The sequence below is a fragment of the Sebastes umbrosus genome, chromosome 22 (genome assembly GCF_015220745.1).
Source record: "Sebastes umbrosus isolate fSebUmb1 chromosome 22, fSebUmb1.pri, whole genome shotgun sequence".
Taxonomy (NCBI): domain Eukaryota; kingdom Metazoa; phylum Chordata; class Actinopteri; order Perciformes; family Sebastidae; genus Sebastes; species Sebastes umbrosus.
Genome location: NC_051290.1, coordinates 9,585,151 through 9,602,925, shown reverse-complemented (window position 1 = coordinate 9,602,925; position 17,775 = coordinate 9,585,151). Strand labels below are relative to the sequence as shown.

The window sequence follows — 17,775 nt, the reverse complement described above, 5'->3', positions numbered from 1 at the left end:
ATTTACTAACCCTTCTTCTCTCTTCCTCCCCCTCAACCCCATCACCCTCTAGGTCTCCACCCTCACATCCTGTTAAAGGGATAGTTTGGGTGTTTTGAAGTGGCGTACTTTTACTTGTATGAGGTACTTATCCATAGTAGGCGTGATACTTACAGTGGATGGAGGAGCTCGTACAACCCCACTTCAAAACACCCAAACTATCCCTTTAACTTTTAGGGGCGACATAGTGACTAAGTGATTAGCACTGTAGCCTCATACAGACACCAACAGCTGTCCGGCTGTGTGCAGTTTGTATATTCTGCCTGTGTCTGCGTGGGTTTTCTCCTGGTGCTCAGGTTTCCTCCCACAATATCCAAAGATATGCCCTTTACTGTATATATGTGTATATATATACAGTAAATGTATACAAATTTGTACTTCAATGTGTAATACAAATTAATTTACTAATAAAATAAAATAAATAAATAATAAACAGTCAAATACAATTTTGATATGTCTGTCTCTCTGAATAATTGTGTACAATATAAATACAACTGCATGACATTATGATGGCTATAAAGTAGAAGTACTGGTATCTGTTTAAGTTGTGATTTAAACAACGCTGAAGCCGATCAATAAAACGATCGGTGTCACGTAATAAAAGATGTTCCAAATGGTATTTTAGGCGCCGGTTCTGTAATAAACAATGATATTTTGCAGTAATAATCATGTAACCTTTATGACTGAGGGGCTCGTGATTATTTTTAATATTAGCATTATTTACCGGTAATTAGGTTTAATTTTTTTTATACATAATAAACAATATTATAAAAGTAAAAAAAATGATGTAGATGAATTATGTAAAGCAGCACATATCCTACCTGAATGTCAACACTAGAGAAATACGTTGAACACCTCTATACCTCTCTTATGTTCATTTTTTTTAATCTGTACACAAACATGAAGCCATTGTGAGTCAAATTAGTGAGGATTTAGAGGTCAAAGGTCAAACTCTGGGTTTCAACCTGCAGCGTTGGAGGTGGCCGGTGGATTCAAGATATCTTTAATTCTCCTAAATGGTAGATATCTACATTGCCACAGTTAGGAGGGCCAGAGGGGCCTAGAACCAGCCCCTCTATTGTCACAGTGAACATAAGTAGAGAAAGTTCTCATCAGAAGTGGGCAAAGTAAGGATATCTACATAATAAATGGACCAATTATTCTTCCTCTTTGTTGCAAAATGAGCAGTCAAAGGAAATATCAACTATTAAAAAATCATTTCTAAATGCCTCATTCAAAAGAGCACTACATGTTTCCCTCAAAAGTAGGTCCTCCCCCTCTTCCCTGCCACAGAAAATGGGCGTCCTCACATTCAGTAATCCCGCCCACGCTGGAAGGAGTAGCTAGAAGACTTCTGCTTACCTGTCACTGCTAAATTCATGCGTAATAATCTTGAATTGATCATTTGTTAGTCTGACTCCTGTCCTGACAGGAGGGAGCATCTTGAGCTGTATTTGTTTAAGCATGGACAGCGAGGGGAGAAAAGTGGTGGTCTGTGACAATGGGACAGGGGTAAGTCAAACAGCTGTCCGGCTGTGTGGAGTTTGTATATTTTGCCTGTGTCTGCGTGGGTTTTCTCCTGGTGCTCAGGTTTCCTCCCACAATATCCAAAGATATGCACTTGGATATTCTAAATTACCCCTAAATATTTTTTTCATTCAATAATATTTCAGTTTCTCCTGGTGGTCAGGTATATATATGTTTATATATTTGTATATATCTATATACTGTGTATATATATAATCATATTAATAAAATTACAAATAAATAAATAAATAAAAAACATAAAAAAAATACAATTTTGATATGTCTGTCTCTCTGAATAAATGTATTCAATATAAAAACAACTGTATGACATTATGGTGGCTATAAAGTAGAAGTACTGATATCTGTTTAAGTTGTGATTTAAACAACGCTGAAGCTGATCAATGAAACGATCAATGTTACGTAATAAAAGATGTTCTAAATGGTATTTTAGGTGCTGGTTAACAACATGAGCCGGTTCTGTAATAAACAATGATATTTTGCAGTAAAAACCATGTACCCTTTATGACTGAGGGACTCGTGATTATTTTTAATATTAGCATTATTTACTGGTAATTAAGTTAAAAAAAATTTTATACATTGTAAACAATATTATAAAAGTAAAAAAAAAAAATGTATGTAGATGAATTATGTAAAGCAGCACATATCCTACCTGAATGTCAACACTAGAGAAATACTTTGAACAAAGTCACCTCTATACCTCTTTTATGTTCATTTTTTTAATCTGTACAGAAACATAGAGCCATTCTGAGTCAAATTAGTGAGGTTTTAGAGGTCAAAGGTCAAACTCTGGGTTTGAACCTGCAGCGTTGGAAGTGGCCGGTGGATTCTCAGGTATCTCTGAAGGGATATCCGCAATTTAATCCTGACTAGTCATAACGCTGGCTGACCTGTAACAAATCCTGGTTGAGGAATGGAACACCATCCCACAGCAACATGTGACCAGGTTTGTGACCAGCATGAGGAGGAGGTGCCAGGCTGTTGTGGCTGCGTATGGATCTTCCACCGCTACTGAGGCTCCTGACGGTTTATTAAATGAATAAAGTGTAAAATTGCCAATATGTCTTGTTTGTTCCTTTGTGGCGGTACTGAGTTCCCCAGACTTTAGTTGTTCAGTCAGAACTGAAAAACAGTTCCCATCCACATAATAATATAAAATAAAATGCCTTCTTAATAATAATAATGAACAAATGCCTCTTCAATAATGAACAAATGCCTCTATATTAACAAACAATTAAGGAAACTGAAATATTGGTTTTAAGAGTAAAAATATTTGGTAGTTATGATCAGGACTGATGTTGGTTAAAGGGACTGTTTGTAACTTCTTAAACGTATATATCATTGCGGGTCGGTTTCCGTGATTTAAGGTCACAGGTGTCGCTGTTAACAAGCATTTCTGATTCTTACAAACAGTCCCTTTAAGTCAACGAAAGAAAAGTGTTAAGTTAAGTGTTGTTCTTGATCCCATATAAGGGTCAACCATAGACCTTTGCATGACCCTGGCCTTGGGCCCCCCCTCATGACAACAACTCTGACCTCATGATGAAGTTTGAGATATCTGTTACTGTTATTTAGGATAGTCAGAACTGAATTACAGATATCTCTAACTGTCGTTTTGACTAGTCACAATGACGTTATAGATATCTCTAATGTTAATTCCTGATAGTCAAGCTTAGCTATTAAATGTTAAAACAGCTCGCCATACACAGCGTTCAGAAAATTAACAGCATTTCATTCGTTACATGTTTACAAAGTTTATTATCATTCTTTAAAGGTTTTATGAGCTGAAATGAGAGTTTAGATTTTGCAGAATGTTTCACTCAACATGTTGTTTTTAATTTGGTCCCAGTGTGATGATGATGATGATGATGATGATGATGATGATGATGATGTGAGGGGGATGGAATGTATTTCTCTATGACACTACCTGTCATTTCATCACATTCTCATGACATCACAGTGTGATGTCATCACATTCTCATGACATCACATTCTCATGACATCACAGTGTGATGTCATGAGAATGTGATGACATCACACTGTGATGTCATCACATTCTCATGACATCACATTCTCATGACATCACAGTGTGATGTCATCACATTCTCATGACATCTCATGACAAACTTCAAAGGAAGGCTGATGACATCACCGTGTGATGTCATCAGCCTTCCTTTGAAGTTTTCATCCTTTGACGAGCGATTCTTATGGATAGACCAACACATTTTCATCTCACACACTTGCTGATATTGTTAGCTGACTGGTAACCGGTTGAACATTAACAATCGACGAGGTCGACTGCATTATTTACATCTCAATGGGACAAACGTTATTGTTACCAAGCTCTATGGCGCTGTCGGTTGAAGTATTTGAACTCATAAAGAGCCAAGAAGCCTGGGAGGCAAAATACAACACTCTAAAGGACCTCTTAGAAAACATTTCCGTGAGAGAAAAGATCTGGGAGACGAAAGTACAACAGTTGGAGGACAAGAAAAAGGCCCTCGAGGACAAGTTGGACCTTGCTGAGAAAGACAGGAAACCACAGGCTGAACTCTGGTGGAGGGTGAGCCAGTTGGAGCAACAGATCCACCAGAAGGACGCTGAAGTCCTGGATTTCAGCGAGTATAAGTGGAGTCTCTCTCAGAAGCTTAGTGAGACGAGACAAAAGCTGTCGGAGAAAGAAAAGGAACTTGTAGAATGCAAGGAAATCTGGGAGGTCAAGTGCAGGGAACTAGACGAGGAGTCCTGTAGGGTCCTGGAAGAGAAAGACCAGTTCTACAAGACCAAAATCAAACAGATGCTGGACGACAACGTGGACCTTCAGAAAAACTTCAACGAGGAATTGGAGGCGAATGACAAGAGCTGGGTGTCCACAGCCCGACAGATGGATAAAGAGAAGATGCTCCTGGAGGATATCTGTCTGGACATGAAGAAGAAGATGAGAGGATTCTTTTCTAGCCGGAGGACCGTGGATCGAGAGACAATGTTAGCGAAAATGAAAAACAAAATGCTGACGAGGATGGAAAAGGAAAAGGAGGAGCAGGAAGCCAAGGTGAAACAGGGAGCAGAGCAGGATGAGGTGGAGGAACAAAAGGAGCCGGAGAGGAAGAAGAAGGGTTTTCTTCACAGGATGTTCAGAAAGAGAAAGAGTGACTGTGAGAGTCAGCTAGATGAGGAGGCTGCTGGCTGTTCAGCTCAGGTTGAAAAACAGTAGCTCCCTCTTCCTCCACCCTTCACCTCTCCTCCATTCCTCCACCCCCACCTACGTCTCCACCCTTCCTCCACCTCCCTACCTCAGGTACCTCCGGGGCGACTGTGGCTCAGAGGTAGGTGGAGCAGGTCGTCCACCAATCGGTAGGTCGGTGGTTCGATCCCTTTGCTCCGGTCACATGTCGATGTGTCCTTGAGCAAGACACTCAACCCCAAATTGCTCCCGAAGGCTGAGCCATCGGTGTGTGAATGAGTGTTTAGATTAGATCCTGATGGGCGAAGTTGGCACCTTGCATGGTAGCCTCTGCCATCGGTGTGTGAATGTGTGTGTGAACAACCATTTACTAACCCTTCTTCTCTCTTCCTCCCCCTCAACCCCATCACCCTCTAGGTCTCCACCCTCACATCCTGTTAAAGGGATAGTTTGGGTGTTTTGAAGTGGCGTACTTTTACTTGTATGAGGTACTTATCCATAGTAGGCGTGATACTTACAGTGGATGGAGGAGCTCGTACAACCCCACTTCAAAACACCCAAACTATCCCTTTAACTTTTAGGGGCGACATAGTGACTAAGTGATTAGCACTGTAGCCTCATACAGACACCAACAGCTGTCCGGCTGTGTGCAGTTTGTATATTCTGCCTGTGTCTGCGTGGGTTTTCTCCTGGTGCTCAGGTTTCCTCCCACAATATCCAAAGATATGCCCTTTACTGTATATATGTGTATATATACAGTAAATGTATACAAATTTGTACTTCAGTGTGTAATACAAATTAATTTACTAATAAAATAAAATAAATAAATAATAAACAGTCAAATACAATTTTGATATGTCTGTCTCTCTGAATAATTGTGTACAATATAAATACAACTGCATGACATTATGATGGCTATAAAGTAGAAGTACTGGTATCTGTTTAAGTTGTGATTTAAACAACGCTGAAGCCGATCAATAAAACGATCGATGTCACGTAATAAAAGATGTTCCAAATGGTATTTTAGTCGCCGGTTCTGTAATAAACAATGATATTTTGCAGTAATAATCATGTAACCTTTATGACTGAGGGGCTCGTGATTATTTTTAATATTAGCATTATTTACCGGTAATTAGGTTTAATTTTTTTTATACATAATAAACAATATTATAAAAGTAAAAAAATGATGTAGATGAATTATGTAAAGCAGCACATATCCTACCTGAATGTCAACACTAGAGAAATACGTTGAACACCTCTATACCTCTCTTATGTTCATTTTTTTTAATCTGTACACAAACATGAAGCCATTGTGAGTCAAATTAGTGAGGATTTAGAGGTCAAAGGTCAAACTCTGGGTTTCAACCTGCAGCGTTGGAGGTGGCCGGTGGATTCAAGATATCTTTAATTCTCCTAAATGGTAGATATCTACATTGCCACAGTTAGGGGGGCCAGAGGGGCCTAGAACCAGCCCCTCTATTGTCACAGTGAACATAAGTAGAGAAAGTTCTCATCAGAAGTGGGCAAAGTAAGGATATCCACATAATAAATGGACCAATTATTCTTCCTCTTTGTTGCAAAATGAGCAGTCAAAGGAAATATCAACTATTAAAAAATCATTTCTAAATGCCTCATTCAAAAGAGCACTACATGTTTCCCTCAAAAGTAGGCCCTCCCCCTCTTCCCTGCCACAGAAAATGGGCGTCCTCACATTCAGTAATCCCGCCCACGCTGGAAGGAGTAGCTAGAAGACTTCTGCTTACCTGTCACTGCTAAATTCATGCGTAATAATCTTGAATTGATCATTTGTTAGTCTGACTCCTGTCCTGACAGGAGGGAGCATCTTGAGCTGTATTTGTTTAAGCATGGACAGCGAGGGGAGAAAAGTGGTGGTCTGTGACAATGGGACAGGGGTAAGTCAAACAGCTGTCCGGCTGTGTGGAGTTTGTATATTTTGCCTGTGTCTGCGTGGGTTTTCTCCTGGTGCTCAGGTTTCCTCCCACAATATCCAAAGATATGCACTTGGATATTCTAAATTACCCCTAAATATTTTTTTCATTCAATAATATTTCAGTTTCTCCTGGTGGTCAGGTATATATATGTTTATATATTTGTATATATCTATATACTGTGTATATATATAATCATATTAATAAAATTACAAATAAATAAATAAATAAAAAACATAAAAAAATACAATTTTGATATGTCTGTCTCTCTGAATAAATGTATTCAATATAAAAACAACTGTATGACATTATGGTGGCTATAAAGTAGAAGTACTGATATCTGTTTAAGTTGTGATTTAAACAACGCTGAAGCTGATCAATGAAACGATCAATGTTACGCAATAAAAGATGTTCTAAATGGTATTTTAGGTGCTGGTTAACAACATGAGCCGGTTCTGTAATAAACAATGATATTTTGCAGTAAAAACCATGTACCCTTTATGACTGAGGGACTCGTGATTATTTTTAATATTAGCATTATTTACTGGTAATTAAGTTAAAAAAATTTTTATACATTGTAAACAATATTATAAAAGTAAAAAAAAAAATGTATGTAGATGAATTATGTAAAGCAGCACATATTCTACCTGAATGTCAACACTAGAGAAATACTTTGAACAAAGTCACCTCTATACCTCTTTTATGTTCATTTTTTTAATCTGTACAGAAACATAGAGCCATTCTGAGTCAAATTAGTGAGGTTTTAGAGGTCAAAGGTCAAACTCTGGGTTTGAACCTGCAGCGTTGGAAGTGGCCGGTGGATTCTCAGGTATCTCTGAAGGGATATCCGCAATTTAATCCTGACTAGTCATAACGCTGGCTGACCTGTAACAAATCCTGGTTGAGGAATGGAACACCATCCCACAGCAACATGTGACCAGGTTTGTGACCAGCATGAGGAGGAGGTGCCAGGCTGTTGTGGCTGCGTATGGATCTTCCACCGCTACTGAGGCTCCTGACGGTTTATTAAATGAATAAAGTGTAAAATTGCCAATATGTCTTGTTTGTTCCTTTGTGGCGGTACTGAGTTCCCCAGACTTTAGTTGTTCAGTCAGAACTGAAAAACAGTTCCCATCCACATAATAATATAAAATAAAATGCCTTCTTAATAATAATAATGAACAAATGCCTCTTCAATAATGAACAAATGCCTCTATATTAACAAACAATTAAGGAAACTGAAATATTGGTTTGCGTTTTTCCTTTTACCCTCCTTTAAAGTTTTCCCAAATAAAATACACTAAAAGAAATGGGTATAAAGGGTTTCATTGAAAATCAACAAATGAATAGAATACAAAAATACAGCCTGCAGGCGTTAGGCTATTGTAAGGCAAGCCAGATCGTTGCACAAATAGCACCTAATCGTCCCAGTGCAGGTAACCTAATTGGTTGGCACTTAACTTGTTTCCCCAACTAGGAGTCAACACTCTCAACAAACAAAACACAAAGATCACAGAATCCCAAAAGGGCCCAAAACAGACCAGAGTTTCTGATAAAGCTGATAACACATGTTGCATTGAGTGAAGGAGAGATCAGAATGACACTGGGTGTGCAGTTTCCCTCCTCTTTTAAGCCCTACAGAAAGGGCGTCGTTACACCCTGATTGGCCAAGAGGGGAATGCACCAAGCTGCTCTCAACTATCATTTAAGAGCCAGTCCCCACACCCTGCGCAACAGGTGAACTGAATAACCCTCTAATCACTCAGCAACTCAACCAAAAAAACACCAGGGAAAAGGGAAACAACAGCAAGCACCAGAGAATTGGCAGCTGCCACATGTTTGTTCCTTAGGGAGCCTGTTTATTTGTCTACTAAGTCACATTTCTTTCTTTTAATAATTTAAAGCAATTTTGAAATTAAATAGTGGCTCTAGCTCTGACTAAAGCAAGCACTTGTTCTATGTCAGTCTTTGTCTGATCTGTCTAAGTTACAGGAAGGGCCATGGCTTGTTTAAAGTAAACGTGTTCTTTCCCTACTACAGTACATTGTGTGCTGGCACACCGATTTGGCAGCTCACCTTATAGATGCCATTCCTTCCATAGCCGGGTAAGGATGCAGACTTATTGTAGGGGAAATCTGCCAAGATAAAAAAAAAAAAAAATCATTCTCATGTCATGCTTGAGCTATACCCGTCGATATCTTGAGAACTTGAGATTAGCTACTACTCACTGGGCTCGGAGGTGTCGGTGGGCAGACTGCAGGTCGATTTGCGGGGATCCAGCTCTTCTGGACCCATCTGTCCATCAACTTCACTCTTCAGGATCATCCAACTGGTCCTCTGGAGAGAGAGAGAAAAAGAGACAGAGAGAGAAAGAGAGAGGTGGAAAGAAGTGATGGATGATGGCAAAGTATGAGTTAGTAAATTAGTAAATGGATGTACAGTATTTGTAAAGTTTAAGAAAATGACTTGAAAGAAGAAAGAGCCACACACACACACAGACCCACCTTGCTATCATCCCCATCCTGCCAGGATGTTCTAGAAGCTGTAAAACAGGCAGATGTTAATGTGCTGGAGAACATCTGCCTCTCAGCTCCTCCGTACTGCTCTACAGTAAATCACCTCTGGACCATGACATCATCATGCCATCTACAGCGAGCTGGGTGGACATAGACACTGACATTTGTGTCAACACTGTACGTGAACAGAGGGCTGCACTGACATTTATGGAGTCTGACCCATTGGTCACCAGAGCAAGATATCTTTACAACTACTGATTACTGATTGTCACGTAAGGACGTTGGTTAATGATCTGAACCCCTGGCCTTGGTCAAAACTTCCCCTTGATCCACGACAACAAATGGCTGGATTTCCATGAAATTGAAACAACTGAATGGGTTTGATGAATCTGAAACAATCAATGTGAACTTACAGTAGACAATGAATTAAGAAATGCAGGCTGTTGTAGCTAGTTTTGTCAGTTAGTGAGGCGCAACCGGAGTGACAGGCTAGAAGCTGTGTTGTATTGAGGTGTCTGAATTCATACCTTCATATTAATATTGAACATTCTAGCTCTCATTAGGCTACATTTGTCCCGGTTCCCTCATCACTCCTTTTTATACAGTTGTGATGCTGAATTGGACCTTATTACAGCAATACTACTAGCTGTTATTCTCTATAAACAGATTCTGCATTGACGTGTAGAATCTGTAGGCAACGGGACAAGATTTTGGCATCGGAAGTGTTCTGGTTTCCGTTTGTAGTCCGAGTAGTATTGACCAATGCAGGTAAACAGTCCGTGTGGAGAGCAAAAGAGGTGGAACATGCTGGCCGAAATGCAATCTCGGAACCTGTATATAAGAAGTGGACGTAGTCACCGTGACGTCACCCATTGGTTTGTGGACTGCCGTTTTGAAGCATCTAATTCAGCATTTTGGCTGTCGCCATCATGGTTATTTGCAACCAGCAGTGACACGAGAGGGTGGAGCTAAGCACGACCGACATTTTCAGGTGACCGAAAAGGTTATAATCAACTTTCATGAACTGAAAACACACTGTGAAAGGGTTCAAGTTGTAAGACGAAAACACGGACAACTTCCAGACCGAACAACGGTCTGGTAGCGACCTGTCAATCACAAGGTATCCCCTGCAAACTTAGCCTGTTTGCATGTCGAACAAAAATTGTGTTACCGTTGCCATCTCTTCAACATACTTTATGTTAAAATGTCTTTTGTTTATTGTTATGTGAATTTGTACGCATGAATTAACAATCCAACAGCACAAATTAATTGGATGGCACGAATTTGTATTCACAAATTACCTTTCCTTTCCTTTCTTTAGGAACATGTTAAACACATATGATCACCTAACATACTGCATCCTAATGCATTAGCAGTATATCTAGATAACTTTACTGAAAACCCTCTTATTATGTATCAGATATCCTGACCAATGGGCCAAATTCCCACAAAAGTAACAGTAAATTCAGTCCACATAATTTCACTTTACACATCTCCAAGGTTAACGCTTTAGGAGTCTTTACTTGGAACAAAGTAGATAAAGATGTTTTTGGCAGACGCCTTGTCAGTGACCTCATGTCTGCTTGGACGCATACAATCAAGATGCTGACAGCCACTTCTTGCATCTGTAGGACTATATGCCATATGCAGCCGATTTACTTGTCATATTCAATAAAGGTGAATATTTCCTTGGGTGATAAAGCTCATAAGAGCTCCTCGGACTCCTGTGTCGATGCATTTTAGAGTGACTTTCATCATGTGCACATATATCAGAACACACAAACAATGGTTAGGAGAGAGACACACATAGATTGAAACATTGATCGGTGATATACGCTAATGACACCACACAAAGTGAATCACAACCACTCACAGTGGAAATCACAGTCACATCATCGTCACTAAAACCGACAAATGAGCTGGTGAGATGAATGCAGACATGCATGAACGGGGTGAGCAAAAACACCCAACAGCCCCAATTCCGACCATCAGTCCTGAAAGTGTTGCAATTGTCAGATCAGATATTGAAATCGAACAAGAGGGAAGAACGCTCTGTTCCCTCTCATTAGGGTAAATGTACACTGCATCACACGCAGCCATAAACTGCTGCTGCACAGCCAGTTGAAACTTATCAATCATGTTTAAATCTGGCAATCAGTGATGCCACAGATGGGTTTTTGCATTTGCCACCTAATGCAAAACATCTCCTGCGACATCACTGATTTTAGGGTGCGGTTGGAAATGCAACATACCGTAGAGGCCAGGGTTTGCTTTCTTTCATCAAAACCTTTGGGGGTTGCAAAATTCAGTTTTTGTATTGTCCGACAATCCTAATTTATTCAACCTTGATAGACTTTTCTAAGTTGATTTTATAACATAAAATGGGTGCAGTGCTCTCACACCAGCCGTATGCATGTAGATCCATAGAGTCTACTAAATGAGTGGGATAAACAGATGACAGGATGACCGGCAGGCGACATGCAACACATCGTGCAGAGACCAGACCAGACTATTAAGAGGAAGTAGACTGTACCATGCTGTTTGTAGATGGGGGGTTTTCTATAGATATTATCTTTGACCAGAGTCTCTGAAGATGTGAAACGGACGCAGAGGAAAGAAAATGGAAGAAGCCAACATGGGAGGGAGAGAAATAAGAAAGAAAGAGAGAGAATGGAGAAAAAGAAGCATGAGTTAGCAGTTATTGAGGGGATGAGATATTTCGGAGAAGCAAAAAGGGAGTCGGGGGGGGCCGCAGTATAGCTGGATTCAACACAAGACATTTGTCATTTTTTTATTATGGCACATCAGAGACATCAGCACTTTTAATATTATGCATGCGACATCATCAAAATATATCAATGTATTGTTCTTTGTTGAATGGAAGGTTATAGATGCAGAACATTTCACTCAAAGGGTAATATCAGAAACCACACACGGTCCCCAGGCATCAAACAGTCTACTTCTATTAGCATTAATTAGAGATTGTCAAATAAAAAAAAGAGACCCTAAATCAATAATATAAACATCACAACAATAGAGAACAAAGTTGTCTTGTTGCATTAACTGTATTGCTAGGTGACGGACAATGTGGACAGTATGTTTTTCCCCCTCAGGCTGATCTAATCCATCTGAGAGTCAGTGGACCCAGACAGGTCTCTGACAGAGATGCTTAGTAACAACTGTCACACATTAAAGCCACAGCAGAAGCATGACTCACAATAAAACAACCCACGTGGGGTCATTACCCTGGCTTGTTTCAGTGCCTGCCAGCAACTGAAACAATATCCATATAAAAGCAATAAGGACGATGGCCATGAAAACCATTAAGTGGATAATCGTTGGCTGGTTTTTCCACTTAACCTGCTTCCTCTGCATGACTGACAGTGTAATAGTCAATGGGAACAATATGTTGGATCAAACAGATTTGTGAGACAGTGAAAGTAATGAAGGATATACTGTTTCGTCAACTCCTGTCCAAATGGCGTGTAAATGTAATACTTAATGGTGCAATTTCATGGCAGATCGTTGCTGCGTCGAAAAAGAAATTGCTTTGAAATTAGCGAACAGTAGGGAATAAAAGAGTCCAAAGATATACAGAATACACTCCATAAACCAAAGGCAACTGTTCACTATACAGTACAAAGACATGGGGCCTCATGCAAGAACCGCGTACGAACCGATCCAATCTTAGGAGGCACGAACGAGTGATTCAGGGAACACATTGATCGTCAATGATGAAATCCAAAAAACACGCATCTTCTCATGTACAAGTGCCATTCAAAGTTGAAACAACCGCAAGTTGTTTTTTCAGAATCAGACTTACTGAACCTCACAGAAAGTTAAAGGTTTAGGATAAGAATACGATAAATGTTCTTGCACGAAGGCCCATATCCAACACGTGTTGATAGCTGAAGACTTATCTATATGTACCTGGAGAGAAAGGGGGTCCAATGCACTGGAAAATAAGTCTAATCTGGTCAAAACTATTTGTTAAACATATACAAATCTGTCATAACCTCCATGGGTTGAAGTTTTAACCCATGCAGCAGTAATGCAGTACAGCCAGCATCACTACTGGGTGAAATAGAGATGCAACTGACCAGGAGGTAAGTGAAACCTTCAGATTGGTTTTTAAGGTATTGGTTGGTAACCTAAACCAAATCAAATAATTTAATAACACTTATACAAGAGATTCTAATAGTAAACATTGGCACCAATTCTTTTTGGAAAGCTTGTTTTTTTTGTTACCGTCTCATATAGTTTACCTTGTAATTCACCTCCGATTTGCTGATGACAGTCTACTCTATAGAATGTGTAAAGATGTAGGAAAAGAAATTGAAAAGAAGTTGAGTTGCGAGCCAAGCGGTGCGGTTATGGCCTACCTGGGACGTGGAAATGCCGGGGAGCAGCCACGTATGTAGAGGAAGGGGATTTGCCATCAGAATAGGTGGATAAGCTGGGGGTACTCCGACCACTTTCACTACCTCCAGGTGGGGAGGACGGGGTTGGGTGGGTGTTGGATAAGAAAAGGCAAAAGGGGGGAAAGGGATTGGGAGAAAACAAAGGATGTAGGGGGGGGAGGGCAAAAAGGCAGCGTTAAAGTAAGCATATTAATAACGCTCAAATATGAAGCCGTGATTATAATATTGATGCATGTGACTTGATAACCCAGCCGTTAACTGTCAATGTCTTGAACAAATGCACTGGATTTTTGGCCTACTGACCTGTTAAATGACTGTTTTAGCTACTAAATAATGTGTTAGTATGGAATTTCGGACGCAACCTATGAATTGAAAAATGTTCGAGATGACACTGAGAGCAAGGGAATGGGAATGTTCTGACTATATGGGAACATTTTCTGTCTCACAACTTCGAACACTACAATAGAATAAAGTTCATTAAAGCTGAAGTAGGCGAGATCGGAGCAAATATGATTATAAAAAAGTTATTTTATAAAACTGTGTCCTCCGTTGCTTCTAACGGTATCTGCAAGATTTCACAGACCGGAGGAAAACAAACAGTCAGAGCTGACCTGAGATCTGCTGTCTCTCTATCTGCACTCGCGAACTCCGACCAACCGGTCAAACTAGGCAGCGCTGATCAAATATGAATCACTATTATGTTACGGTAATGCCTATTTCTCTCCTCAAATGTTTTCAGAATCATCTTGTAGTGCACGATTTAGCTGTAAAATAATAAAGTTTGTGACCCGGTAGAGTTCAGGTTGAGATGGCTCGAAGGTACCGGTCACATGACCGGAGCACAGCCAATAGGAACGCTCTCTCTCTGAAATGACCTGTGATTGGTCAAAGTCTCCCGTCATGGGCTAGATTTTCTAAAGCCTGAAAACAGAGCCATGAGGAGGTGCAGAAGTCTAGTTATCTCTCAGAACATTTGAATTACAATATGCTGAAAGGTTTTTATGGACTTTTTGCCCAATGATGCCAAAATATACTGCCTACTGCCACTTTAAGTATAAAAAAAGAAAACAAACATTATCTGGGTCCATTCATTGTATATGGAGCAGCTCCACACTTTATACCATATGACATCACATCTGAGACTTACTTCTCTGGTTTCTGGTTTTGAGAGAGAGGAGCTCACGCTCACAAATATTGATTGAACTTTCCTAGGCTATGGAAATAACATACTGGAATTCTTAATTTAGGTGGTGTTCCCCTTTAAGTGCAGGTGCCAAACTAACGCCACTAAAAGTTACCCTATGTGTATTTGTTTTATTTGACAGTTTGCTGACTGCATGCATGTGTGTGTTGTGTATCTATGATCGCAACCGGGTTCCACCCCATTGTGTTACATCACAGGCAGGCTGGGTGATGGAGTCACTGACACCCTTCAGGCCAAACGAAATAAACACTCTACATCCAGAGTGTTGAGTCAGAAACAGAGAGAGAGAGAGAGAGAGAGAGAGATTGGGAGTGTTAGCTGAGTGAACACACACTCTCCTCCCATCAGACGCAGAGGAACCATCAGCAGCGATCTGGATGCAAGTGGATGAGATCACTGACATACACAGCGGTGCTGTTAGTGCCGGTCTGAGTGATCTCCTATACACATACACACAATCACACACACATGCCCATTAAAAAAACACACACAGATACACACCAAAGTACTATTAGTGCAGGTCTAAATGTAGGGCAGGTCCTCCATAAAACATCTGGAGCTAGTAGGGGGTGATGGAGAGTTAGGGAGGAGATGCGTTATAATTCATGTGAACAGATTACACATTCGACAAAAAGGTGGAGGCCATTCATTGATCAACAACCAATTACACAATAACAAGATATAAAAGACGGGTTTTGGATCATTAAGAAGAAATCAGGGAAATAAAAACATGCATTATTCATCCTTGCATCCTAAACTCTCCCTCAATTTCCATCATTAGACAACACATCTAAATAGGAGTGTTGCTTACTACCACAGTGACTTCTAGGAGGAAACCTGATCGCTCTTTAAAGCATGAGCCTGTTGCATGAAAACAAATAGCCCTCTTTCACGGCGTGTTAGGAACCGCCAGGGCCTGAACAAGGCCAGCGGCGCACACTGTGTTTCATGCCACGGCAACTGGCAACCAGACCCCAAATTACTGCTTGGCCCGCTCGGGCTATTTCATTCCTCCGTTCTCCCCCCCCCCTCCTCTCTTTCATCTTCCCCATCGGAGAGAACTCCCCTCTCAGCCCTCTCCACCCTGTCATGGAAAAACCACCAAAACCCCTGGACCGCGTGTTCGTGATTTTCTGTGCAAAGTGGAAGCTTGTGCTGTTTCCCCTCTCTACTGTATCTACTCCTTTTAATCAGCAAAGGTCCAGGCAGGCATATGTCAAGAAAAATATGTTCCTGCTGTAAGGTTCTGTAAAAGTTCTCACTCTACATGAGAACGTCTTGGTGCTGTAGGAACTCTTTAAATTACGGCTGTCACTTTTTATTCAAAATTTGAACTGTCACACTGTAAAAAAAAAATTGTATTTATTTATTTGTAATGATCTGTTTAAATTAAGAATATATTTATTTATTTATTATTATTTTATTTTCTCATTATTATCATTTTTATTATTATTTTTCATTATTTATTTATTTATTTTATTATTATTATTTATTTATTTTTAAATCAAATTAAATTTAATGTATGTTGGGTTGGTATCTTTGTGAGTCTGTCTTCTTTCATAAAATCAAAGGATTTTTCTTAAATTTGTATGGTAAAAAAAAATAATAATAACAATAATAATAATAATAATCATAATAATCATAATAATCATAATAATAATAATAATAATAATAATAATAAATATAATTTAGTTGCAAAAATAAAATTCATACTTTCCTGAATAGTTGTTTAAACTGATGGTGTATTTTTAATTACTCTTATTTGTTCAGTGCTGATGACATTTGCAGATGGTGAATACACCAGATGTAAGGTAATGATGCTGACTAATCTCTATATTTTATCTCTTTGGTTTGCAGATCAAACATGTTGGTATAATCCGTAAAAAACGTTCTCGTCCCCCTGCCTGCAAACCTTAAAGTGTCTTTTTATCAGTCATCAAAACACAAAGTCTGCACTCGCCTTCAGATTCAAATCAAGGACAAAAGCAGGTTGACACTAAAAGGAAAAAAAGTCTTGACACGACAACGAACAAGTGTTCATTCATGAAAAACAACGTGGTAGATTAAAGGTCAAAGGCAGGCAAACAGGTCAACAATTTGAACAGACAAGCACAAAAATGAAATCCCCCATAACCTTTTCTCCTAATGCCGTATGTATCAGGGTCAACCATGCACGACAACAACCACGTCCACAGACACACGTGAACAGGGGCAAGCAGAATGAGACCTCTGAGCGGTCCTACTAATGATCCAACACCACGATATCGGACAACATCACAGAACCTGCTGACCATTCCACTGGGAGGGGAGGAGGGGGGGACACAAAGAAGAGAAAGACTACTGGTGTTTTACCGTTAGGAGGAGGTAAACTGAGATGCAGGGATGTCCTAGGTTTAGGGTCAGGTAGGGGGTCCTGTTTGAACCCTGGTGGGGGTGGGATGGGGAGAAGATGAAGCAAAGGGAGGTGGTTGGATAAGCCTTTCTGCAGGGGGTTACAGCGTGCAGAGGGAATGTATACAGTACCGGTTTGTGATGTTGATTTCAGGGAATATGTGGTATGGTGAATAGCATTAGCAGTTTTCATGGCTTTGCTTCAAGAAATGAGGAAAATAAATCTTCATGAGTGATCAAACAGTGGTTATAGACCCTAAACGTAGCGCACACCAGATCAGGCGCTCTGTTTCCCATTATTATGACTCATGGCTCTATGGTGAACCCGAGAGACCCGGGGTGTTAGTTTCCAACACATGGTTAATTTGGTGCTTTCACCACAGCCCCATGCCGAGTGAAGTCAATTGTCGTATCACAGCACTCCATTCTTTTAGGACCTTCGGTCTCAGTCAAATACAGAGAGGACGGCGCTTTGCTGCTGTTGGGAAACTTGTTTCATTGTGGGACCACACTGGAAACCACACTT

The 17,775-nt window shown here is 40.1% G+C and overlaps 1 protein-coding gene across 15 annotated transcripts in view; it reads right to left on the bottom strand.

Moving 5' to 3' along the window:
- ablim2 (actin binding LIM protein family, member 2) overlaps positions 1-17,775 on the bottom strand; it is a 102,461-nt gene that overhangs the window by 25,031 nt on the left and 59,655 nt on the right. For 10 of the 15 annotated variants that reach the window (XM_037757771.1, XM_037757778.1, XM_037757772.1 and 7 more), the window contains 5 exons: positions 13,616-13,717; positions 11,767-11,820; positions 9,222-9,259; positions 8,946-9,054; positions 8,794-8,852 (listed from right to left, as the gene is read on the bottom strand). In XM_037757771.1, coding sequence (XP_037613699.1) covers positions 8,794-8,852; positions 8,946-9,054; positions 9,222-9,259; positions 11,767-11,820; positions 13,616-13,717 — 362 coding nt within the window. Of the gene's footprint in view, positions 1-8,793; positions 8,853-8,945; positions 9,055-9,221; positions 9,260-11,766; positions 11,821-13,615; positions 13,718-17,210; positions 17,283-17,775 lie in introns of all 15 variants that reach the window. The other 5 variants (XM_037757779.1, XM_037757780.1, XM_037757777.1 and 2 more) reach the window with 3 other exon arrangements.